Genomic DNA, 27235 nt, shown 5'->3' with positions numbered 1-27235 from the left:
GAAATGGAGCAGACGGTAGTGGGGGAATGACGGGAACCGGAAGTGCCTCACAGCGGCTGCGCAGGAGTGTACTAGTCTTGAGATCTATAGATTTTAAGATCCTCAATATTTTGACCGCAAAAGAAAAAGGAAATTGATTTCTTTCGCTAATTACTGAGAAACGGATTAAATATATATATATATATTCCTTCATTATAAAAAGCTGTGCTTCCAATCATGTAAGGGAGCAAGCATTAAGACCCACTGTCGTGGTCGGGTAAGGGTTGGCGACTAGGTGAACCAAGTCTTGATTTTCTCTGAATGATTAATTTTACAACTGTACGTGGTATGCCAGTTTACAGCTAGATAGTTTGATGTATCATGCGCAGGGACCCCGGAGCCTGCGGGGCTATATATATAGCCACTCTCCCAATGATTTTGCCGCCATTTTCGGTTTGGGCTATATTCGGAAGTTATTTTTGAAATCATCAAGAAACGAAAGAAATTTGAAAATGAACGAGACAATTAAGGTTTCCTTGCCCTGCTAAGCGTTCCCTAAAACAGCCCCATGATGCAACGCGTTCTGCAAGCGGGAAAGGGTAATAAAGAAAAAATGGCAATAGAACATGCAAAATTTTTTGAAATTTTATTTTGGTGATTGTGATTATATTCTGTACACCCAATCTTGATCTTTTAATTATCTAATTCAGACTACCAAGGCCGTAACATGAAAATATGATTCACGTAACTAAAAATACAATTATATTAAATGACTGGATTTTTGTTTCCCAAATTATCCACCAGAATAAGCCTTTTCATAGTTTAAGAATCGATTCCACTGCGCATGCGATTTTATCCCGAATTTCTCACCTTCCTTTGTCTAAATCTTCTTTTGTTCTTAATTAAACAAAAGAAGGTGAGAAATTCGGGATAAAATCGCATGCGCAGTGGAATCGATTCTTAAACTATGAAAAGGCTTATAAAGATCACATTGGAATTAGGTTGACTTGAGAATTTAATCAAGATTGGACAAATTCCAACAATAAAATTGCGATATCAAAAAAGATATATGATGTGTTTGGACACTATATATATATTTTTCTATGTAATTATGCAGTGTTTTTATGCTCATAATATTGTTAGCATATGAACAATGTCCTGAAACTTAGTCAATAAGTTTGTTTGAAGCTGGTCTTTCATCTGATTGGGTTATAATTTTCTACAATACTCTAACTATTTGATATTTAAACTAGAAGCAGTCCCTTGCTTGTTTTTTTTTTTCACTAGCTAATATATACAGTGTAGTGTAGGCCAGCTATAGCTAAGCGCCTTTATGCGATAGTTCTTTTTGTGCGTACGATAAAAACATGTATAACATGTTAATTAAAATCGTAAATAAAATTGATAAATATATTTAGAGAGGGTTACATTATAACCTCGTTCCCCTCTGTCTAGTTTAACGTCTGGATATCAGACGGGTGTGCCATACATTGTCATTCAAGTCAAGGCGAAGAAGTGAATATTTAACAATGGACTATGAGTCATTAGCTCATAGGATATTGAACATAGTCAATAGGCTATTGACTCGAAGACCATGAGGGCTAGAGGTCTAACCCTACTGAACGGTGAAATAAATGGAGTAAAAAAAGGTTAAAAAGGCGAATTAGACTCCAAAGTTCTGGTTTTGAAACCAACTCTTTTCGTTACTAGTGGCCCTATCGCCAATAAACCAGCTCAGCCAATTAGAGCGCAGGATTTTTGATAGCTCATAGTAGTAGTTTTAAACTAATTGCAGGTAGTTTTATGTCAACCTTATTGGGGTTGATAATTTTACGTGACTTAATTCGGAAAATTAAAACTTAGTTGTGGTGCGAAGAGTTTCAATCGAAAAAATATCACTCCAGAAATAGCTTTGTACATGTAACAAATTATCTTAACTAGCCTATAGCCCCACTAGTTTCCTTTTCCGAGAAAGGCAGGCTGTGAAAAAGATTATATTCCACTACCTTTTTTTGGGACCGAAACATTCTCCCCATCCACCAGACGCCTTGCTTGCATAGGTACCATTGGAGGCCTTATATCTTCCTGGTTTTGTCCTGTGGTAGACGCAGTCCTTGAACCACTTTGTTCTTGGCCCTTGGTGCTTGTTCTGTAAGACATATGGAAAAGGCAACGTTATAGTTCTATTATATCAACAAGAACTGACTGGAAACGAATAGAAAAATAGATCAAAACAGGACCAAGAGTTTTGCGTGGACTTGTCACTCCAGAAACAAATGAATTTACAGATCAGTTATGAGAGATTCTATTTCCCGCAGGTACCGTGAGAACATCCGCCAGGTCCGTCCTAGCTAGCTAGCGCTGTAAAACTGCTGGCGCGTCGATCATGCACTGAATAAATCTTTCGTTGTGGCTCAAGATCAGACACGATTGCCGATTGACCAGGCTAGATAAAATGAACATTTAATATATGCAGTTGTATGATACTACTGAGCTCAACAAATGCAGCCTGATCTCAAGCGAATGAACGAAAAATCACTGGGAAATGGAGATACAGTCAATGTCATTAACGTTGTCCACAGAAAAAAGGCATTTACACATTTACACATTTAGACGTTTAGAATAAAGTGAGCCTGAACTTTAAATGTAAAATTCAACTCGTAAATCGAAAATCCAGAATGCCCTGACCATTTAGTGAGGATTTAAGATGATGAATTGTACTTCAGTGTTTGTTTTATGCCAGAACGTTCGAGAAAACACGTGACATTTCTTTTAGTCTAAATGTGTAAATGTGTAAATGTGTAAATGTGTAAATGTGTAAATGTGTAAATGTGTAAATGTGTAAATGTGTAAATGTGTAAATGTGTAAATGTGTAAATGTGTAAATGTGTAAATGTGTAAATGTGTAAATGTGTAAATGTGTAAATGTGTAAATGTGTAAATGTGTAAATGTGTAAATGTGTAAATGTGTAAATGTGTAAATGTGTAAATGTGTAAATGTGTAAATGTGTAAATGTGTAAATGCGTAAATGCGTAAATGCGTAAATGTGTAAATGTCTAAATGTCTTTTTTTCGGTGGACAACGTTAATGACATTGACTGTATTTGTTTTATCGTTTTCCCAATTCGGTTTCGACCCAGTCCTCCCAAGATTTTAAACTCGGAAATAGCAACGACTAACCACATTTCTACCTGTTTTCAATATTATTTTAACGATTTGAAGACCTGTTAACTATTTGTTCTGGTATTTTTATGAAATTGCATTGCACAACGAACTATGACCATTTTTCCGCGAACAGTTTAAAAATCTGAGACTGTTTTCCAGCTATTTTTTTGTGCTTGTGTGACATAGCAACGGTAACTAAGGGGAGTCGGAACCCATGGGCGTACGTGTACAATGACGAAATTTGGTTTTGTTGATTGTTATTTAAATGTTGTCAGCCAGAAATCTATTGGATAATCCAACAAAGCAAAGTGACAAAACCTATCGTTAAAATGGACTACAGGCGGCAGAGCATCATAATAGCAATGTTTATATAAACGATTAATATATACCCACCTATATGATATCATGTATAGCATGTTTTACTATCGGTTTTAAGAAATGCTTACCCTTGCGGTAGCTTGCGGTTTGTTTGTATCCATATAACTTTAAGCTGATCTACTGCCTTGACCATATGATTTCCTAACTTCTTCTTTTCTTTCAAGTTCCTTTTCGCATCATCTATGTCCTTTTCTGTCAAGGGTGGATGAGCAGTTTCGTTCCCTCTACTTTTGACCGGTTTTAGCTGTCTTAACAAATATTCGTGCCACTTAGTTTCTTTCTTTAACTCTTCCCATCTTAACCTTGCTCTTTCTTGTTCGCCTTTGTCTTTAATTTGCCATGAAATGTAATTTTCCATATCCTCAGTCCTTTTGTTCTGAAATTTGTCGAAATTTTCCTGGAGCACAATCCTCAAGAGGTTTTCCTGAACTATTGAACAGAGTTGCTTAATAACCAACTCTTCTTCAGAAGGCTCAAACTTCTTTATTTTTTCATTTAAGTTTCCTAACTTTGTCTTCAACTCTCCGACTTCCACCTTGGCTTCATTGGCTTCCTTTTCAAGGAATGCGTTGCTCTCTTCTAAGTCTCCGATTTTCATCTCCAACTTTTTGATTTCTTCTCGCAGGGTATTGTTTTCTTCTTCAAGTCTTGTTATTTCTTCTTTAAGTCTTTTTTTTTCTTCTTCCAGATCATGGATTTTCGTTTGGCAATTTTCGTCATGGTCTTCCAGTTTTTCTTCTAGTTTTCTCACCTTTTCTTCCAATTCAATTTTTATTCTTTCCTTTTTTTTGATATCGTCTTTCAGTCTTCCTACGTAACTAGTCTTACTTTTCTCGTCCATGACTGAAGCTGCCCTAAACATAGATGTACGTAAGCAATAATGGTGTTAGAATGAAAAGAGCATTCATCGTGGCGTTGTAATAATTGATATTCGTTTGCCTGAAGCGAGGGTCACTTGTAGAAGTGGATCGCGTTCCTTCTATGAATGACGTTCACTATCGTGAGACAAACGGATAAGAGTTTCGATCATGTAGCGATACTCTGATAAATATGCTCAAAGATCTGCTTTTTCGTGTTCTGAAACGATTCCACATAGGCTCAGACATTAAGTCTGACATCGAATATGTATCATTTGTGCGATTCCAGTGAATATCAAAGTATAAAGTCTTCGCAAAACATGATTGTAAAGAGCCATGCGAGCCAAGGGAGCACGGCAAATGCACACACGCGCGCGGCTTTCATATATTGGGTTTCCTGTAGTAAAAAATGGGCTTACTGTGGTGATGACGAGTGCGGTTTTTCGAAAAAATATAGTGCGGGCTCAATCCAATATGGCGCTACACATAAGTTAGACCGTGTATATTTATGCCAAAGACCAACCAACTGCCATAACGGTCTTCCTGTGTCAAATTACGCCATCACCACAGGAAACCCAACTTTTCAAATCCGCGCGCGTGCGCGCATTTGCCGTGTTCCCTTGTGCGAGCTACTCAAAAATGGCGACTGTTGTGATATACTTAGTTATTGGTTTTACTGAAGAAATAAGGCTATTTGATGCCAGATTTGCTATAAAGTTGAGTGTTATGCTATTCTTATTCTATTACGATATCATGTGTATAAATCGCCTGCAATGACATGCGAAAATATTCGCCTTTCTTTCATTTCATATATTCATAATTCGAGCTTTTCGGCGTTTTTCTCCTTGAAATATTTGTAAAAACATTGAAAATACCACTGTACTGCAAGTAAAAATGATAACATCTATATGTGTTTATTATGTTTGCTTATGGATCTTTGATTGGAAAATTCGGGAAGTTATATTTTTTGCCCATCAAAGTTGTAAACATTGTTTGCATAGTAAATTTGTCAAAACTTTTGTAATTTCAAATGCTTGAGCCGAAATAATGCATATTTTGGTTATATGTATCCTTGCCGGAAAGAGATTCTCGGATTCTCGGATATCCCAGCAATCGAACAATTTTCTTGGGTATTTAAGAAAGTATCAAATGCAGTATAATTATGTTTATCTGTTTATCTTATTCTCGATTACTTTTCTTACTTGTGAGAGAAACTACCACACAAAATTCATTTGATGTGATGTCTTTGTTATCTGTACTTTCGACCTATCGTGTTTGATTAGTTAGAAAAATTGGGGAAAATAGAGCAATTATCAATTATCTGCAAGGGCATAGTCTTGCTTTGCCTAAATTATATGTCAAGAGCTATTATTCAAAAATCGTTTCTTTGAGAACACTTTTTAGTGACCAATGAGCGCGCCCGATTTATAGAGATTATTAGATCCTTAATTAAGGGTTACTCCAGTAAAGATTTAGCTGAATTAAAGTTCGGACGATTGTCGTAATATTCCCCCTTTATTGCTTGCTTCTTCGTATTTGAAATTGAAAGGTAGCGCTCCGAGAAAACTCCATTGAGCCACATTAAAGCAGTAATGAAAAAGTTTATTGATTTAATTAAGAACGTTCATGGGCAAAAGTTCCTATCGTCAGATTTTTAAAAAATTTTGCACGATGGAAGAACATCATAATAGAAGTAAAATAAGCAAATACAACCTAATGGGGGTCCCAGACTTCGTTTAGCCGTCAGAATACGTGGAAGTTCACCCTTTTTATGGTAAAAACACGCGAACAAGTTAAACATGAAAGGCTGTCAAAAATAAGTCATATTTTATTGAAAAAATAGATTTCACAGAAGACTAGTCTCCCTCGCATCCGTTTTTAGTGTCGGTCGTCACGCAACGCTCCCTAAAAACGGATGCGTGGGAGACTAACAGAAGACTAGAAAATAACCAAATAACTGGTTAGCATTTTAAATTTTTGTTAAAAATTAGAAAAATAAAATGTAATTGTGCTATAAGTGTGGATTTGAAGCCTTCGTGTTAGGTTAAATTATTTTTCAATTATACAATATGTAATTTCGATTTTGATCCCATTGTCAGATTTTAAAATTTTTTTCTCTAAGGTTACGTATACCGAGTACTTTTAAAAAAATGAAATAAAAAATGGGGGTGATTGACTTTGTTTTAGAGCTATAATCGGATTAAAGACGTTATTATGATATTTTGCTTATCAAAACATTGGAATGGCGTTATCACGCTGAGCACGCGCTCACAAAATTCGTGCGTAGAAATTTTGCGCGCGAACAATGCCCGTGAACGTCCTTAAGAAGCTTTCTTTTCTTTCTTCATCATTACGTAGGAAATTTATTTTATGTGCCAAGTAAAAATAACCAAGTAAATATCACTCTAATACAAGGTAAGTTACTCATGCATCAGTCATTTGAAACCCCAGGACCCCGCATTGGGGGATACCCGGGGCATTCACTTTTGCTGTGTATGAAAGCCAGTGAAAGCCCTACTCCCCGGGAACAGAATGCGTGGTGAGCTCCTCCGCCCTTAAACAGTTTACGTTATATATTAAAGGAATTATGTAAAACGGTTCGCCAAATTTTGACCTCTTCTAAACTGAGAGATTTTTTGCCATCTCTGCAATCAATGAGTTCACTTCTACTTTGTCCTTTATTTTTCGATTGCACGTTACGTCATCGCGGCCTCTCGGGGGAGCGTTGGTACCATTTAACAAAAGATTTCTCATTAGCATCCATTGTTAACGGCACCACAATGACCGCCATGATTTGTCTTTGAACTCTCTTGGGGATGCTTGCAACCCATCAATTGCCTTAGCGAACGCAAAACATAAATATACTAAACTTTAACACAAAAAAGCCCAATGATGGAAATTAGTGATAACGAACAACTTGAAAGTGCAGCTAGAATAACCTACTCGACACTGTAGTACGGTGCCCATAACTGTCACGGCAAATCAAAATTAACACGGCGCTACAAAACATATTCACAGCAAAATAACCAATCTTTGCGGCACTACGCAATTTCACTCACGGCAAAATACACAAAGCCGCGGCACAACACAGAATTGAATCCTTTCAGAGTAACACAGGGAACCCAATGTTTAAGATGACAAGGGGTACAATATTGTCGACAAATTCTTCCTAACCCCTGAGCCCCCAGTGAAGCGTGATTGAATGGCGCCATTTTTATGCGCGAGCCGAATTTCAAAAATCTGCAATAATTGGAGCTAACTTAATTTGTTTCGCTTGTCAGTGTGACATAACCAAAGGTAACTAAGGGGAGTCGGAACCACAAGAGCGTACGGTAACGAAATTTCTTTTGGCTGATTGCCATTTAAATTGCAAACTAGACAACTGTTGGATAATGTTGATTGATAAGTGACAAAACCTATTGTTAAGATGGTTGGCACATTTAAAACATTTTAATAACAATGTTTATAAACATTAATACGTCAACCTATAAAAAACATGCATATGATGTTTTACTTTGGGTTTCAAGAAATGCTTACCCTTGCGGTAGCTTTTGGTTTGTTTTTTCCCATATATCTTTGAGTTGGTCTACTGCCTCGACCATTTCCGGTCCTAACTCCTTCTTTTCTTCCAATTCGTTTTTCGCAGCATCTATGACCTTTTCTGTCAAGGGTGGATGAGCAGCATCGTTCCCTCTACTTTTGACCGATTTTAGCTGAATAATCAAAAATTCGTCCCACTTGATTTCTTTCTGTAACTCTTCCCATCTTAACCTTGCTCTTTCTTGTTCGCCTTTGTCTTTAATTTGCCTTGAAATGTAATTTTCCATATACCGAGTCCTTTTGTTCTGAATATCGTTGAAATGTTCCTGGAGCACAATCCTCGAGAGGTTTTCCTGAACGCTTGAACAGAGTTGCCTAATAACCAACACATCTTTAGGAAGGTCAAACTTCTTGATTTTTTCATTTAAGTTTCCTAGCTCTGTCTTCAACTCTCCGATTTCCACCTTGGCTTCATTGGCTTCCTTTTCAAGGAATGTGTTGCTCTCTTCTAAGTCTCCCATTTTTATCTTCATCTCTTTTATTTCTCCTTCAAGTCTTGTTATTTCTTCTTTATGTCTTTGTATTTCTTCTTCTAGATCATGGATTTTCGTTTGGCAATTTTCGTCATGGTGTTTCAGTTTCTCTTCTAATTTTCTCACCTTTTCTTCCAATTCAATTTTTATTCTTTCCTTTCTCTTGATATCGTCTTTCAGTCTTCCTACGTAACTAGTCTTACCTTTCTCGTCCATGACTGAAGCTGCCCTAAACATAGATGTACGTAAGCAATAATGGTGTTAGAATGAAAAAAAGCATTCATCGTGGCGTTGTAATAATTGATACATATTCGTTTGTCTGAAGCGAGGGTCACTTGTAGAAGCGGATCGCGTTCCTTCTATGAATGACGTTCAATCGTGAGACCAACGGATAAGTATCATTTATTAATAAAGTGGTGTTAGATGGAATAAATGAGGTGAAAGTTTTCATTAAATGCGTCGCAAGTCGTATTCAGTATTATATAAGTGGTATACTAGTTTTACCATATGTCCCTTCGAGTAGTTTTATAAATTGGTGTTTTTGGGCTTTATATGTTTATATCTATATTAATATTATTGATTATAGTTATTATTTTTTATTGAGCATAGTTTATGGTTTTTATAATTGTTAGTTTTATAATTGTATTGCTAGTCGTTTCTAATAGAAAGTGAAATGCTGCGAGTAGTAATCATTAGTATCAACCCTAGAAGTAGATATTACCATAATATAGCGTTCATTTAATCATATTGTTATTGTTAAAGTTAACCGCATGCCACTAGGGCCTAAGGACTCGCTAGGGCAGCTGACTGGCTCAAGTAAAGTTAGACCAGTTGACATACGTTTGTACTAGTCTACGTTGGAACGGTAGCTTAATACCTTATTTTTGTAAGTTCATTCGTAGTCATGTTTAGCTATAATTCATGTATGCTCGTTGTTACATATTATTGCTGTAAAAGCCGTAATTTTATTGCAGTTTTCCTATTTGTTGTCCCGTAGGAGTCTTTCATCGTTGTGAATTAAAAACTATTCAACTTCGAGAACCGAAGTTCAAAAACTCATTAATAATTCATGAAGGAAACACAATAGAAATCATGTCCATGAAGGTGATTTTATATCTGATATAGATTCGCCTTCATTTGCATAAACTTTAACTTGGATTTTCTCTATCAAACTTGGTTCATTTCGTAAAGAATTCAGTACAATATGAGAACATACATCATCAGTTTTTTTAAGCCGTTCAATAAACTCGCAGATCGTGTTTTAGCAGGTCTAAAAACACTCGACAGATCGTGTTTTATCAGGTCTAAAAACACTCGGCTGCGCCTCGTGTCCTTAAATCCTGATAAAACACTCCTGCGAGTTTATTAAACAGTACATATATCTGTCTGTATATATAAATTATTGTACATGTTAATGTATAACACAGCAATACGCCATGAATACAGCAATTTGTTTTGAGTGGAATTGTAGTTTATGACTGACATATTTCTAAACAGAATCTATGATATTTAGCTTGTGATCGTGTTAGCCAAACGTACATTATCTGGCAGATAATTAAGGGACAGCGTTTCTTCGTCTGGAATAAGACTGCTTAATAAGAACGTTCAAGTAAAACAAGTCTTCTTGCATTAGGATTTCGTCGATTGTTTCGGTCTGCCGTTGCAGAACTGGTAGCGACTGGGCACTTAAAACAGCGCTGAAAAGCTCATAAAAGAACATTGTCTTCCCTTTGAAAGGCCCGGGGGCGAGTGGGTTCTCCCCTATATTTGCTATACGGGTATGTGCCACCCTATAGGGTATGGTTTTTCGGCTTTTGGGTCTGGGGGTAGGGTACCATTTTTTGACATTTTGTCTGGGATAGGGTATCATTTTAGTCTGGGATAGGGTCAACGATTTGGTCGTTTTTGTCTGGCGAATAGGCTACGCTTTCTGCCGACATAAAAACGATAAAAATGTTGATTGCAATCGATTGTAAAAGCGTATTTTCCGTCTTTTGGTTTGGGATAGGGTGTACAATTCTTAGTTTTAGTCTGGCGTAGGGTATGTAAAATCAAAACTTTAGGTCTGGGATAGGGTCAGGGTTTTGAGGTCCTGGCGGCACACCCCTACCCAAGTTGGGGTGGTAGTACCCCCCTCCCCCCCCCCCCCCCCCCCGGGTTGAAAGGTCACCTTGATGAATACTTTCAGCAATAAATATATTGAAGTATGACATAATTTAAAAACAAAATACTTTACCTAGATGAGTGAACAACGAAATTAGAATTAAACTTGACAAGCCACAGCTTGAGAAACACACGTGTTTGAATGAACGATTTAATGGCCTAAAGTCAAAAGTACTGAAGGCCCCGAAAATCATCTCCACAAACCAACACGAAATTTCTCGAATCGAGATTTTAGCTAGCATCTGTAACACAGGAAGACCACAAGTGCAAGATTAGTGTTGCTGCTCGCAGCAATTAATTTATTCAGTCTTAGTATTTTTCAAACCAGCACGTTTTGCAGCGCAGTATTTCTAATAAAGGCCGTAGATAGTATTCACATTACGTCATCAGAAAGCTAAAATCAAAACTATTATTCATTACACAAAACCGTTTGTTGGATATTTTGATATTTCAAAATATTGGGTCGATTAAAGTTCGCTGTTAGACTACAGTAAGAGTTTCAGCTTATATCTCACATTGTTAACTTGGGCAACAATTTGTTCCAAAACAGCAGGCTACGGACCAAAATCCTGAGTCGTATCAAGCTCCTCGTGTGACTAGCATTTTCCATGATTCTGCCAAGAGAACCCATGAAATATGAATTCTTCAATCTTTAAATCGATTGTAAATGCTAGTCGAATTCATCAGGCAAAATTCCAAAATCTACATTGTACTCAAATAGTTGACCCATAATTCCTTTCAGGGAAACGCAGTCAACTCAGCTGAAACTGTCCATTTATTTATTTATTTTATCTATCTAGCTTTGCCTCGAGTTCAAAATACACAACAAAAAAACGTAGTAGTAGTTTTGAATTTAGGAGCATGTTAGTTATCATAACGAAATAGTTTAAAACGGCTCACAGCAAACTTTAACCAACCCAATATTTAACAATTATTCGCCGAAGGCGAAGTGAATATCAGGGAATATTTACCGAGACGCTGTTATTTATCTCTGCAAGCGGCACAAATCGACAAACGAACGAGCGCGTGCGCGCTATATTGGCCTGTAGGTGAATAAAGCAACATAAGACGTAAATTGTGACTAATGATCATGAGCGCGCCCAATTTATTATATTCACTTGTGTAAAAATACTAACTTGGAATATCAATTGGTGCGAATCTTTTCAAATTCCATTATTCGAAAGCGAGTTTTCAACAGCGTCGTCACAGACGCCATTAAAAATTCGCAAAAATATTGCACTTTCCATCGATATATAGGGCAAAAACTTTAACTATAGAGATTATTAGATCCTTAATTAAGGGGTATTCCAGTAAAGATTTAGCTGAATTAAAGTTCGGACGATTGTCTTAATATTCCCCCTTTATTGTTTGCTTCTTCGTATTTGAAATTGAAAGGTAGCATTCCGAGAAAACTCCATTGAGCCACATTAAAGCAGTAATGAAAAAGTTTATTGATTTAATTAAGAACGTTCATGGGCAAAAGTTCCTATCGTCAGATTTTTTTAAAATTTTGCACGATGGAAGAACATCATAATAGAAGTAAAATAAGCAAATACAAACTAATGGGGGTCCCAGACTTCGTTTAACCGTCAGAATACGTGGTCGAAGTTCACCCTTTTTATGGTAAAAACACGCGAACAAGTTAAACATGAAAGGCTGTCAAAAATAAGTCAAAATAAGATTTCACAGAAGACTAAAAAAAGTCAAATAACTAGTTAGCATTTGAAATTTGTGTTAAAAATTAGAAATATGAAATGTTATTGTGCTATAAGTGCGGTAGACTTGAAGCCTTCGCGTTAGGTGAAATTATATTCCAATTATACACAAAATATGTAATTTCGATTTTGAACCCATTTTGTCAGATTTGTAATTTTTTCTCTCTCTAAAGTTAGGTATACCGAGTACTTAAAAAAAAATGAAATAAAAAATGGGGGTGATTGACTTTGTTTTAGAGCTATAATCGGATTAAAGACGTTATTATAATATTTTGCTTATCAAAACATTGGAATGGCGTTATCACGATGAGCACGCGCTCACAAAATTCGTGCGTAGAAAGGATGCGCGCGAACAATGCACATGAACGTCCGTAAGAAGCTTTCTTTTCTTTCTTTATCATTACGTAGGAAATATATTTTATGTGCTAAGTAAATAACCAAGTAAATATCACTCTAATACAAGGCAAGTTACTCATGCATCAGTCATTTGAGGCCCAGGACCCCGCATTGGGGGATACCCGGGGCATTCACTTTTGCTGTGTATGAAAGCCAGTGAAAGCCCTACTCCCCGGGAACAGAATGCGTGGTGAACTCCCCCGGCCTTAAACAGTTTACGTTATGTATGACAAAAATCGCTCAAAAAAAATTTTCAGCTGAATCCAAGTTTGGGCGATTTTCGTCAGAGTAGCACTTTTGAGCAAATTTTGACCTGCTCTAAACTAAGGAGAGATTTTTTGCCATCCCTGCAATCAATGAGTTCACTTCTACTTTGTCCTTTATTTTTCGATTGCACGTTAAGTCATCGCGGCCTCTCGGGGGAGCGTTGGTGCCATTTAACAAAAGATTTCTGATCAGCATCCATTTTTAACGGCACCACAATGACCGTATAAAAGGAATTCGGTATTCTCACAAAAAATAAAAAAAAAAAAAAAGAAAGAAAGAAAGAAAGAAAGAAAGAAAGAAAGAAAGAAAGAAAGAAAGAAAGAAAGAAAGAAAGAAAGAAAGAAAGAAAAAAAATAATAATAATAATAAAAAAAAAAGAGTTGTTTCGAAGCAGTTTATTAAACGAGTGAGAAAATAATTCGAATTAATTTAATTTAATTTTGGGAAATAGAATCTCACCTTTTCCACAGCGTATACAAAAACGATCTTTCTCTTCTAATTCATTGCCACAAATAGCACAAAAGGCGCCATTCAATCACGCTTCACTGGGGGCTACAGGGGTGAGGAAGATTTTGTCGACAATATTGTACCCCTTGTCATCTTAAACATTGTGTTCCCTGTGTTACTCTGAAAGGATTCAATTCTGTGTTGTGCCGCGGCTTTGTGTATTTTGCCGTGAGTGAAATTGTGTAGTGCCGTGGAAATTTGTTATTTTGTCGTGAAAAATTGCGTAGTGCCGCAAAGATTGGTTATTTTGCCGTGAAATATTGTGTAGTGCCGTGACAATTGGTCATTTTGCCGTGAATATTTTGTACTGCCGTGTTAATTTTGATTTGCCGTGACAGTTATGGGCACCGTACTGTAGAAATCGAGTTTAGTCATCTGGATAGTTCTCATCAAAAACCAGCCGGTCACATTGAAAGAAACACGAACAACAGTTGGGCTAACTGGTGAGTTATCTGAGAGCTTGTATTTTGGGAGTTGTGAGACTTAGTAATAAACGAGCGTTCAAAATTTTTGATATCTCATGAAAAATGACTTTCTTGTGTTAAAAGGCTAGTATATTCATGTTTTTTCTTTTGTTTAGAGCCGACTAGTTTTGAAGAGAAATAATGCTTCAAGTAAATTTATTTCAAAAAGGTTTTAGTCCGGGCGAAATCGCCAAACATAGTATTTTTTGCATGTATAATGAGCCAAAATAAAACCTATCGCAAAAAGCGCACAATTATTTTCCCAAAATAGAAACTCCATTTTTCGAAAGAGCAGTTTCCCAATAACTATTGACCGTAATTTTATAAGATTTAGAGATATGGCACATGATGAAACTCGCAGTTTTTGAGATGTACTGACGAACATTGAAACTCAGTGGCCTTTGCTTTTTATTGTGCCAAAATGTTTTGAATTCTCTGATTAGAATGTTTTGAATTGTCTGATTGTCTGATATATATATTAACGAGAGAAGAAGAGCTGTACTCTTGAGCAGAAAGTATTATAACTCCTATTTGCAATGAGAGTTTTGCTACGCGGACCTAGCCAAAAACACAAGCAATTTTTAGCCATATTTTGATAGCGAGAATCGCCACTGGAGCTCAAATTTCCTTTACCCGTTTCTCGAAAACAAAAAGGTATTTTCAAAAACTAACCACACAGTGTTTCATTCTGCATCATGCACTATTGAAATCAAAAGTTCAAAAAATCAAATTCGAAAATTTGAGCCTTTTCGCCGTATGTTTGATTCTTACAGACAGTATTCCAGTAAACAGTTTCATCTGAATACTGAAAAAATTATAAAAGTTATAAGGATGATTTGCAAATGAAAAAAAGCAGTACTTTCCAGAAAAACACTTTTGTATAATAAATAAGTCTTGAATTTGCATTTTGATATTTCAAATGTTTGTATCTCTGAAAAGAGAAGACAACATACAAAAAATACTGCAACCATACTATTACACTGTTCACATTTAACTTAATTTAGGGTCCACCGAGGGTCCATATAAAACTCAGGTTGCCGATATGTATAGGAAATACCACTTTTAAAGAAGAGTTGATAAAAAATAACATAGTTATGGAAATACCAGGTGCATTAATATTTGACAAAGTGGATTGTCGGTCCGAAAATGTTCTAAGTTTGAGGCTCAAAATCGTTTTAATGAAACTTTGACAATATGTGGCCTATATATTGCAGCAAATGTAGAAAAACTATTTAAAAAAATAAATAAATAGAAAATTCATCGAGTAGTTTTGATATTACAAGAATGTTATTTATCTAACAAAATAGTTAAAAATACGGCTCGCTGTAAACTTTAATCGACCTATGATATTTTGCAATAGCCCCTTTTCATTGACGTCACATTTACGTTAGCAACCGTTGTTAAGCTTGTCCTGGAGGACAATCAGAATTTAATTACGTATAGGGAAGACAAGGGACATACACGTCTGTAAATCGAAAAAAATATAATGCTTCCCAACAAAATATCAAGCAAAAACTTTAAGCAGCGATTATTAGACCCTTAAAGATTATTCTAGTAAACAGTTTCATATGAATTGAAATTTATAAAAGTCAAAAGGATGATTTGCAAATAAAAAAGCAGTACTTTCAAGAACAGCATTTTTAAAAATAATAAATTAGTATTGAATTTACACTCTCCAATGTACAGAACCCCAAAAAGAAATCATTTACACTTCTGGTTGACTATTGAAAAGCTTAAGGTCGCTAATATCATACAAGGCGATTTACTGTTAAGTTAAGATGGAACCAAACGAACTAATTCACTTCGAATGTCGGACAATTTAATTCTCGCTCGCTGCGGTGGTGATAAGTGATGACAAGTTTATCAGAATATAGTCAAATTATTTGAATGTCCGCCCAAAAAAAAAAACTATGAAAAGAGATTACAAGAACGGTTATAGTACGAATAGCCACTTAATTATCGGCATAATGAGAATGTAAATAAAGTTTGTGTAGTATTAAAAGCTTAAAAACTTACCAGACTTGGAGCTAAGATCACACGGTAAGGTTTGTCGGTTTGCCGATAGTGCAGTTTTCGTGTGACTGTGAAAAGTTCACGGCACGAACACGGTCGTGACACAGCAAGGGATACGCCAGACAAATCACATTGCACGAGAATTTACTCTCCATCCAATCAAAGGCTCGGAACACGGCATAAAAACTGCGCGGACACGGTCACGTCAAGATCACGTCACTTTTAGACCAGTCATATTGTGCGTGAAAAAAATCAGCCAATTATTATTCTAGAAAGCATCACGGTCACGGCACGTCACGCTTACGGCACTGAGCTTTTCACAGTCATACGAAAACTGCACTAATGTTGATACGACACTATAGAAAATAGTAGCGCATGCGTGCAATAGTCCAAGTAGTAGTTAAAGGAGAGTTCTAGCGCATTTTGCCAAGCTCAATCACGTGATCAGCTCGTGACCAAATTCTGAGAAATGCTGACGTGTGCAAATTCTGAGAAAACAGTCAAGGTAAAAAGTTTTGTGTACTTTTGATATTTAACTTAATTTAGTGTCCACCGAGGGACCATATCAACCTCATGTTGCCGATATGTATTGGAAATACCACTTTTAAAGAAGAGTTGATGAGAAATACCAGGTGCATCTTAATATTTGATGAAAGTGGATTGCCGACCCGAAAATCTTCTAAGTTCGAAAAATACCATAGTTATGGAAATACCAAGTGCATTAATATTTGACAAAGTGGATTGTCGGCCCGAAAATGTTCTAAGTTTGAGGCTCAAAATCGTTTTAATGAAACTTTGACAATACGTGGCCTATATATTGCAGCAAATGTAGAAAAACTATTAAAAAAATAAATGAATGTAAAATTCATCGAGTACGTAGTTTTGAATTTACAAGAATGTTATTTATCTAACAAAACATATAGTTAAAGATATGGCTCACAGCAAACTTTTATCGACCTATGTTATTTTGGAATATCATGCTACGATTTTTTTTTCAAGATTCTTTTATTGGATTATTAGTTCCAAAGCGATTTATCTACTCCGATGTTTATTGTCGAGGAAATAACTTCACAGACTCTGTTGAAAATTCACAAAATATAATGCTTCCCATCGAAATATCAAGCCAAAACTCCAAGCAATGACTATGAGACCCTTAAGGATTTTTCCAGTAAACAGTTTAATCTGAATTAAAATTTATAAAAGTCAAAAGCATGATTTGCAAATAAAAAAGCAGTACTTTCAAGAACAGCATTTTTGTATAATAGTAGTCTTGAATTTACGTCATCTCATTTGCATTTTGATATTTCAATTGTTTGTATCTCTGAAAAGAGAAGAAAATATATAAAAATACTGCAACCATACTACTACACTGTTCACATTGAACTTTATCATTTCGTAGAAACGAACTTTTATGTGCCTACTACTGATGCTTAGTGTCTTTCAACGGAACCAAGTAAATAGCGACCTTAAGCTTTCCAAAATCTACGACGTGGACTTCAACCGGAAGTGTAAATAACTTTAGGTTTCGCCGCCTCAAAGTCTGTCTTCCCCGTGGATGAGTTTAGTTTTACTGACGATGTTTTGAATGAAATCTCCAATGAACAGAACCCCAAAGAGAAATTATTTATGATTATGGTTGACTTCGCCGTCGCAGATTTTGGCAGGTGTCGATCCAGTACTCCAATACTGCAGTTTTTGGGAGTTTCTTTGTTCTTTAATAATTGTTATGTAGGTCGTTGTCGTTACTTCGTCGCCTGTTTTTAGACTCAGTAGCACAATTTATTGCGTAAAAAAATGTGACTGGGAGACACATGATTATAGAAAACTGCTACAAACAAACATTCAAACACCGTGCTTTTGGGTCACTGTCTGGAGGATACGAATAATCTACTGACAGAAATAACAACAGATCATGAAAAAGTCCTTGTTCACAATGATGGGAAAGTTAAGATGGATCAAGATGTTTTCAACAGAATAATGTCCTCTATCAATAACAACATAGGTGTATTGAACTTTTATTCAGTTATTTCAAAGTGGGGGAGGGGGCTAAGATTAGAAAATATGAAATACTAGTATTTCTGAAGCTACACGCATTTCTCAAGGATCGAAGACTTTATTGGACGTAATTAGAGTAGGATCAGAAGGCTTAAGCGACCGCAACATGGTCTTCTGTGTGCGAAAGATAAATTGCAGAAAAGCGCCGGCACAAACGGAATTACTAAGGAATTACGCATAGTATGATCCTGCTTTGTTTTTCCAGGATCTGAATAATGTTGAGTGGGATTTCACTGGCGACTAAGGGTGATCGCTCCTTAAATGAACAATGGTCTAACCGTCACGCCCCGCTTATTCACAAACTTTAGTTTGTGTTGTGTTAATACTAGTCTCCCTCGCATCCGTTTTTAGCGTTGCGTGACGACCGACACTAAAAACGGATGCGAGGGAGACTATGTTAATACTGGTAGAAATTGAATGCGTTCGGTGTTTTGTAACTGTGAAGCGATTTGCTCTTTAAGCTTAAGCATCCTTGTATGTGTCACGTGATCATACTGACCAATCAGATTGTAGCATTTACATAAAGGCATGGAGTAGTCCTAAATGTCTAGTGTTCTCACTGTCATGTTGATATTTACTTTTAGGGTCACCCCAGACATTGCGGTATCTTGCTGAGTATTGTAAGTTATAATAGCTTTTTTAATGTTCTCTCGTAGGCTATGGATGCTGAATTGTATGATGCTTTGGTTTCCGCTGGAGTAAAGCATGAGACTGGCAACTCACCAAGCTTGTTGACGATGAGGTAAATTCAAAACGAAACTGTCTTGCAAGATATATTTGTATTCCTTCAAGAAATACTGATATATACGGTAGAAAAATATATACCATGTTTCCACACAATGGAATGTCCCTCTTGTCACTTATTATACACACCGACTCGCCTGAAAACTTATAATGATAATACGAGTTAAACAAAAACAAAAACAAAAATAAATAAATAAATTAATTAATTAAAATAAAATAAAATAACATTTACATATCACCGAGCTACTTGATTGGCTAATAGAGAACAATGTAGAAAGGAATGTTGTTCGAGTTGGAGCAGACGGTAGTGGGGGAATGACGGGAACCGGAAGCGCCTCACAACGGCTGCGCAGGAGGGTACTAGGCTTAAGACCTATAGATTTTAAGATCCTCAATATTTTGACCACAAACGAAAAAGGAAATTGATTTCTTTCGCTAATTACTGAGAAACGATTTTTTAAAAAATTCCATTCCTTCATTGTAAAAAGCTGTGCTTCCAATCATGTGAGGGAGCAAGCATTAAGACCCACTGTCGTGGCCGGGTAAGGGTTGGCGACTAGGTGAACCAAGTCTTGATTCTCTGAATGATTAATTTTACAACTGTACGTGGTATGCCAGTTTACAGCTAGATAGTTTGATGTATCATGCGCAGGGACCCCGGAGCCTTTGAGGCTATATATATAGCCACTCTCCCAATGATTTTGCCGCCATTTTCGGTTTGGGCTATATTCGGAAGTTATTTTTGAAATCATCAAGAAACGAAAGAAATTTGAAAATGAACGAAACAATTAAGGTTTCCTTGCCCTGCCAAGCGTCCAAAAAACCGCCCCATGATGCAACGCATTCTGCAAGCCGGAAAGGGTAATGAAGAGAAAACGGCAATAGAACATGCAAAATATTTTAAAATTTTATTTTGGCGATTGTGATTATATTCTGTACATCCAATCTTGATCTTTTAATTATCTAATTCAGACTACCAAAGGCCGTAACATAAAAATATGTTACACGTAACTAAAAATACAATTAAATGACTGGATTTTTGTTTCTCAAATTCCCCACCAGAATAAAGGTCACATAGGAATTGGCTTGACTTGAGAAGTTAATCAAGATTGGACAAATTCCAATAATAAAATTGCGATATTAAAAAAATCAAAAAAATATATAAAAAAAAGTATAAAAAATCGCACGATCTCGAGTAAGATCGTGCGATTTTTTGTTTATAGTTCACTTAACAAAATTTCAGTAAAAAATGCGAAGCGAAGCCTTTCATCTTTGTCTATTTGGCGGCCGATTTTTACTCCATCGCGCAACTGAAATGCATAAAAAAGATTAGTTCTTACGGCTTTAAAATTTTATTTATGTTTTTTAAGTACAAAATGATAGAAAATAATTGTTTTGACATTGTTTTGGCCGTGTTGCCATAGCGACTTAATTCGGTACTCCTACGGAGTACAATTAACGCTATAATTGTACTCCTCTCGACCAATCAGAGTCGAGTAATTTTGTTGAGTGTACTATAAGAATAAATATAGAAAGTATGTGTGGTTGGACACCATTAATTTCTATATAATTTTGGCACGGTTTTTATGCTCATGACAACACTGTTATTGTAAAATGATCCCCTTCACAATAAAAATCACGTAGAAATTAGTTTAACTTGAGAATTTGATCAAAATTGGTCAAATTCAAATAATTAAGTTGTGATATTAGAAATAACATACTGTATAACGATACAGAGAATGTTTGTGTGTTTGGACACTATATATATATATCTCGATGCAATTTTGGCAGTGTTTTTATGCTCATAACATTGTTAGTATATGGCCATATTTTAAACTGGTCGTGATTGGATAATTTTCTACACTACTTTAATTATTTTAGTTGTTCAAACTAGAACCCAGTCCTTTTTCACTGGCTAATAGACCCCTTGCAGCGCGTTGAAATGTAACTCAATCTGGGGGACAAAACAATAGGTTCCAATTCTCAGGAAATTGGAATTCTTTTGCCTTGTCCCCCAGTCGAGATGCTTTGACGTCACATGTAAGGAGCCTATAAACAATGTGGGTGTAGGACAGCTATGCGCCTTTATGCAAAAGTTCTTTTTGTGCATACGATAAAAACTCGTATAGCATGTAAATTAAAATCGTAAATAGATTTGATAAATATTTAGAGAGGGTTGAATATTTGACATTATTAGCAAATAATAAACTCGTTCCCCTCTATCTAGTTTAACGTCTGGATATCAGACGGGAGTGCCATACAATGTCAATCAAGACAAGGAAAAGAATTCGAAGCACTGTTTGCAGAGAGTACATTCCTTTCGTGCGTACATTATAAAAAACATGTATAACATGCAAAATAAAATCGTAGATAGATTCAATTGTCCGAATGGTCTACAAGTCAATAGCTCACGAGGTCGAAGGCCAAATTGGCTATTGACTTGTAGACTATGAGGACGAGAGGTCTAATTGTTTTAGTATAAACCTTCTAATCGGTCAAGTTAATGCATTTTTTTGTTTTTAAGTTAGTTAGACCCCACTGTTTTGGTTTTCAAACCCGCTCTTTGCGTTTTCTCAGTAGTGGGCTATCACCAATAGACCACTAGTAGCTCAGCCAATCAGAGGGCAGGATTTGTAATACATCATTAGTAGGTTTAGACTATTTGCAGATAGTTTTAGGTGGTTATATTAGTGAAAATATTTCATGTTCAACTTCTTTAGGATTGATAATTTTACGTGCTTAAATTCGTTAATAAAAACTTTGTTATGTTATGAACAGGAGGGAGAGGGCGTATCTAGGCTAATGGCTGGAACAGTGTGTTGTTTCCATTCGTGAAGTTTGAAGACGAATAGATGACGGCTCAAAAGGTCAAAATATTCCTTTCAATGACGATTTTCTATAAAGGATTTTGCAATCAACACAAATTTTAGGCATTGTATAGTATACGTTTTACGAGTTATTTTGCGGATACTTGGGGAAAGGGTATGGTTTAATTTAGGAGATGGAACTTAGAAGGATAGCGGAATGTCGAGTAAGAACATCAAGAACCAACCTCAAAATAGAAGCCCGGTAAAAATAGAAATAATAATCCAAAGCTTTTGTTATTAGAGAGATTATGGGCGTACGACTTTGATAATCGTTCAGTTATTAGGGCTATGGAGCTGAGATTGCTCTTTCAAAACAGGCATAATTTATTCTATGTAAATCATGTAGTCTAATGCGTTTCATTGAAATCATTGCAAGCTCGCTCTGCAAAAGCGAAGAAAAGTCTTTTCTGATTTTCTTGCTAGTATTAAATAAAAATAATCAGTAAGAACTTCAAAATAAATGTTGAGCTTTAAAGACTCTCTTTGGACTACCTGTGTCTAGCAGTTGAACGAGTATAAAATTTCTAAAACTAAAAAAAAAATACTTCAAACATGTTTCAATGGAAAAAAACATACAACTGAATATTTGTTTTGAGAATAAAATAGCCATGTTTTATCATTTATAAAGAAGTAAAGCGCATTCCAAGGCATTCAAAATGTGGAGGAAGAATTGTTTGCTTTCCAATCTGACTTATTCAAAAGGATTAATATGAGGCTTGAGGGAACAACAAATCATAAAACTGACATATTCTTAAAGCCAAATTATTATTTAATCAAATGTCCTGAAATGAATTGACAATTCTCTATCTTTCTACCAAAAAAAACATTACCTCAATAAAAGACACGTCCGAGCCGCGACAAAAATGACGCGCGGATCATCGAAACGTCCCGCGATAAATAAAAACAAATATCAGCACATACATGGATAGGTGAAAATACAAAGCAGATTGCACAAGACTATAAAACTATCTACTACATAGAGGGCGGATTTACCTTTTAAAAGCATTTCAGTCTGCAACTTAGCCTCATTTTGGTCCATTTTCCAACTGCTATGGAGGTTTAGTCGTATTAGCCACAACAAAAACCCCGAAGCAATACAGCAGTTGCTATGTGACGAGTCACGAATGAAAACAACACTGTTCTGAAACTAGCTCAAGGCTGGAAAAAATGGAGACGCCCCCTCCCTCCCGTTTATGAACTCTGATATCCGATGGAAAGAGAAATATCATCAGGTACAAATAATGTTAACAGGCATATTAAAAATATCATAACAGAATAGAAATATCATTCCCAAAAACGAAAAACCTTTTGTGAGGTTAAAAAATGAGCTTACCTAAAAACCCCACTAAAAAGCCAATTCGTCCAATTCGTCGTAAATGCAGGGCTGCGAAAAAGATTGTCCTCCACTAGCTTTTTCGGAACTGAAAGAATATCCACGTCTGCCAGCGACCTTAATATATTTATGGTTGATTTGTCCTGTGGTAGATAGACTTATTGGACGGCATGGATCATGGCCCTCTGTGGCGCTTGTACTGTAAGAGATAAAAAAGGCGATGTTGTAGTTCCATGATTTGTATAGGAAATCGCACGATCTCGAGGACAATTCGGAATTTATAGGTACGATATAGAACGTTCATGGGCAAAAGTTCCCATCGTCAGATTTTTTAAAAATTTTGCACGATGGAAGAACATCATAATAGAAGTAAAATAAGCAAATACAACCTAACGGGGGTCCCAGACTTCGTTTAGCCGTCAGAATACGTGGAAGTTCACCCTTTTTATGGTAAAAACACGCGAACAAGTTAAACATGAAAGGCTGTCAAAAATAAGTCATATTTTATTGAAAAAATAGATTTCACAGAAGACTAGTCTCCCTCGCATCCGTTTTTAGTGTCGGTCGTCACGCAACGCTCCCTAAAAACGGATGCGTGGGAGACTAACAGAAGACTAGAAAATAACCAAATAACTAGTTAGCATTTTAAATTTTTGTTAAAAATTAGAAAAATAAAATGTAATTGTGCTATAAGTGTGGATTTGAAGCCTTCGTGTTAGGTTAAATTATTTTTCAATTATACAATATGTAATTTCGATTTTGATCCCATTGTCAGATTTTAAAATTTTTTTCTCTAAAGTTACGTATACCGAGTACTTTAAAAAAAATGAAATAAAAAAGGGGGGTGATTGACTTTGTTTTAGAGCTATAATCGGATTAAAGACGTTATTATAATATTTTGCTTATCAAAACATTGGAATGGCGTTATCACGCTGAGCACGCGCTCACTAAATTCGTGCGTAGAAATTTTGCGCGCGAACAATGCACATGAACGTCCTTAAGAAGCTTTCTTTTCTTTCTTTATCATTACGTAGGAAATTTATTTTATGTGCCAACTAAAAATTACCAAGTAAATATCACTCTAATACAAGGTAAGTTACTCATGCATCAGTCATTTGAAACCCCAGGACCCCGCATTGGGGGATACCCGGGGCATTCACTTTTGCTGTGTATGAAAGCCAGTGAAAGCCCTACTCCCCGGGAACAGAATGCGTGGTGAGCTCCTCCGCCTTTAAACAGTTTACGTTATATATTAAAGGAATTATGTAAAACGGTTCGCCAAATTTTGACCTCTTCTAAACTGAGAGATTTTTTGCCATCTCTGCAATCAATGAGTTCACTTCTACTTTGTCCTTTATTTTTCGATTGCACGTTACGTCATCGCGGCCTCTCGGGGGAGCGTTGGTACCATTTAACAAAAGATTTCTCATTAGCATCCATTGTTAACGGCACCACAATGACCGCCATGATTTGTCTTTGAACTCTCTTGGGGATGCTTGCAACCCATCAATTGCCTTAGCGAACGCAAAACATAAATATACTAAACTTTAACACAAAAAAGCCCAATGATGGAAATTAGTGATAACGAACAACTTGAAAGTGCAGCTAGAATAACCTACTCGACACTGTAGTACGGTGGCCCATAACTGTCACGGCAAATCAAAATTCACACGGCACTACACAATATTTCACAGCAAAATAACCAATCTTTGCGGCACTACGCAATTTCACTCACGGCAAAATACACAAAGCCGCGGCACAACACAGAATTGAATCCTTTCAGAGTAACACAGGGAACCCAATGTTTAAGATGACAAGGGGTACAATATTGTCGACAAATTCTTCCTAACCCCTGTAGCCCCCGGTGAAGCGTGATTGAATGGCGCCATTTTTATGCGCGAACCGAATTTCAAAAATCTGCAATAATTGGAGCTAACTTAATTTGTTCCGCTTGTCAGTGTGACATAACCAAAGGTAACTAAGGGGAGTCGGAACCACGAGAGCGTACGGTAACGAAATTTCTTTTGGCTGATTGCCATTTAAATTGCAAACTAGACAACTGTTGGATAATGTTGATTGATAAGTGACAAAACCTATTGTTAAGATGGTTGGCACATTTAAAACATTTTAATAACACTGTTTATAAACATTAATACGTCAACCTATAAAAAACATGCATATGATGTTTTACTTTGGGTTTCAAGAAATGCTTACCCTTGCGTTAGCTTTTGGTTTGTTTTTTCCCATATATCTTTGAGTTGGTCTACTGCCTCGACCATTTCCGGTCCTAACTCCTTCTTTTCTTCCAATTCGTTTTTCGCAGCATCTATGACCTTTTCTGTCAAGGGTGGATGAGCAGCATCGTTCCCTCTACTTTTGACCGATTTTAGCTGAATAATCAAAAATTCGTCCCACTTGATTTCTTTCTGTAACTCTTCCCATCTTAACCTTGCTCTTTCTTGTTCGCCTTTGTCTTTAATTTGCCTTGAAATGTAATTTTCCATATACTGAGTCCTTTTGTTCTGAATATCGTTGAAATGTTCCTGGAGCACAATCCTCGAGAGGTTTTCCTGAACGCTTGAACAGAGTTGCCTAATAACCAACACATCTTTAGGAAGGTCAAACTTCTTGATTTTTTCGTCTAAGCTTCCTAACTTTGTCTTCAACTCTCCGATTTCCACCTTGGCTTCATTGGCTTCCTTTTCAAGGAATGTGTTGCTCTCTTCTAAGTCTTCCATTTTTATCTTCATCTCTTTTATTTCTTCCTCAAGTCTTGTTATTTCTTCTTTAAGTCTTTTTATCTCTTCTTCCAGATCATGGATTTTCGTTTGGCAATTTTCGTCATGGTGTTTCAGTTTCTCTTCTAATTTTCTCACCTTTTCTTCCAATTCAATTTTCATTTCATCCTTTCTCTTGATATCGTCTTTCAGTCTTCCTACGTAAATAGTCTTACCTCTCTCGGGCATGACTGAAGCTGCCCTAAAGATAAATGTACGTGAGCAATAATGGTGTTAAAATGAAAAATAAGATTTATCTTGGCATTGTAATAAATGATACTTATTCGTTTGTCTCACATGAGGGTCATGATAATAATAATAATAATGATGATTTATTGAGCTCCAATTCCCCAAGGTTCAACAGCGCTTTACAAATATATATATTATATAAAAATGGATAATTTAAAAGATCATTATGATATTTTAAAAGGATTAAAAATAAGAAATAAATAAATATATATATATATATATATATATATATATTAAAAGTTAAGCCTACAATACTATACATTTGTTGCCTAAAGTTTTCTATAAAACTATTTATTTACACTGTGAAATAAGCATATATTCTATAGGAATTCCTTTAGAAATGCTATTATTTTGTCTTCATCCAAGTCTGTAAATTAATAGTGATTTATTGGAGCGAATTCTCGTTAGACCTTCGCACATTTCAACATACAATCTGAGCATTGCTTCGGCTGTTTGTAATCTTGCAATGCGTGGCGATCAATCTACTTTTTATTCAGAACGCCTTAGATTTAAATGACAAAACTGGCCGAACCTCCTTCAAAACTCCATTGGAATTGTTCTTTTTTTCGTCTTTGGCAGTTTTTTCTACGATTTACATATACATCTACATTGACTATTTTCTTAAGTAGCCACTTAGTAAATACAACTGTTGATCAGTAATATCAAAACTTCGCTCGATCGAGTTTATGAGATTTTTTTGCTGAATGCCGCCGTGACTTTGAGCTGTCTCTATGGAGAATAAAGTCCTCCAGAGCTTGAAATCAGACTCTCTTCTTGAGTTCTAATAAAAATAGCTCGGTATCCGGCTCGATCTACGAGTCTTCTGAAAAATCGAAATGTTGACGTTGTACATAGGCGTTTTTGTTTACTTTAATGCATCAGAAAAAAAGATCTAACTCATTGAAAATTTATTTCAGGCGTTAATTGTATAGTTTTACTTCGACTTGCATATTAGCGATTTGAAGTTGAAAAGGAGCGCGCCGAGAAAACCCCCATCTAGCCTTATTAAGGCATAACCTAATGATAATGTTAGTCTGATAAAGTTTGTGTTTAAAATAATATAATATAGCTTACCAGACTTTAAGCTAGGATCACACTCTCGATAGATCACTTTTGAATCTGTTTTGGATCAGTTTTGGATGGATCATCAGTTTTTATATAGCACTAACGATACTAACGACTGCTTAAACGACTTATATAGTATTGAACTTGGCTTACCCTCCAAACACACGC

The 27235-nt window shown here is 36.0% G+C and overlaps 2 protein-coding genes and 1 long non-coding RNA gene across 4 annotated transcripts; 1 reads left to right on the top strand and 2 right to left on the bottom strand.

The window, feature by feature from the left end:
* Positions 1–608: 608 nt before the first annotated feature.
* On the bottom strand, positions 609–16098 carry LOC148906562 (uncharacterized). The gene is made up of 4 exons (XM_089037610.1): positions 15981–16098; positions 7917–8681; positions 3591–4376; positions 609–2128 (listed from the first exon to the last, which is right to left on the bottom strand). Exons 2-4 carry the CDS (start codon positions 8666–8668, stop codon positions 1972–1974), a joined length of 1695 nt encoding a protein of 564 aa, XP_088893736.1. The 5' UTR covers positions 8669–8681; positions 15981–16098; the 3' UTR covers positions 609–1971.
* LOC148906561 (uncharacterized) lies at positions 13635–19014 on the top strand. The gene is made up of 2 exons (XR_016121275.1): positions 13635–13943; positions 18689–19014. It is a non-coding gene; the product is annotated as an uncharacterized LOC148906561 (long non-coding RNA).
* LOC116290227 (uncharacterized) lies at positions 17977–27235 on the bottom strand. Of its 2 annotated transcripts, XM_031697231.2 has the most exons (4): positions 27077–27235; positions 25191–25955; positions 22977–23175; positions 17977–18920 (listed from the first exon to the last, which is right to left on the bottom strand). In XM_031697231.2, exons 2-3 carry the CDS (start codon positions 25940–25942, stop codon positions 22989–22991), a joined length of 939 nt encoding a protein of 312 aa, XP_031553091.2. In that variant the 5' UTR covers positions 25943–25955; positions 27077–27235; the 3' UTR covers positions 17977–18920; positions 22977–22988. The 2 variants fall into 2 exon arrangements, with proteins under 2 accessions (XP_031553091.2, XP_031553089.2); XM_031697229.2 differs by lacking the exon at positions 17977–18920 and having other exon boundaries at positions 19666–23175.

This window comes from Actinia tenebrosa, unplaced genomic scaffold (genome assembly GCF_029948245.1).
Source record: "Actinia tenebrosa isolate PJP-AT-01 unplaced genomic scaffold, QUT_ActTen_1.0 PGA_scaffold5__44_contigs__length_20552954, whole genome shotgun sequence".
In the NCBI taxonomy this organism is placed as follows: Eukaryota; Metazoa; Cnidaria; class Anthozoa; order Actiniaria; family Actiniidae; genus Actinia; species Actinia tenebrosa.
This window is presented reverse-complemented; position numbering and strand designations above follow the sequence as displayed.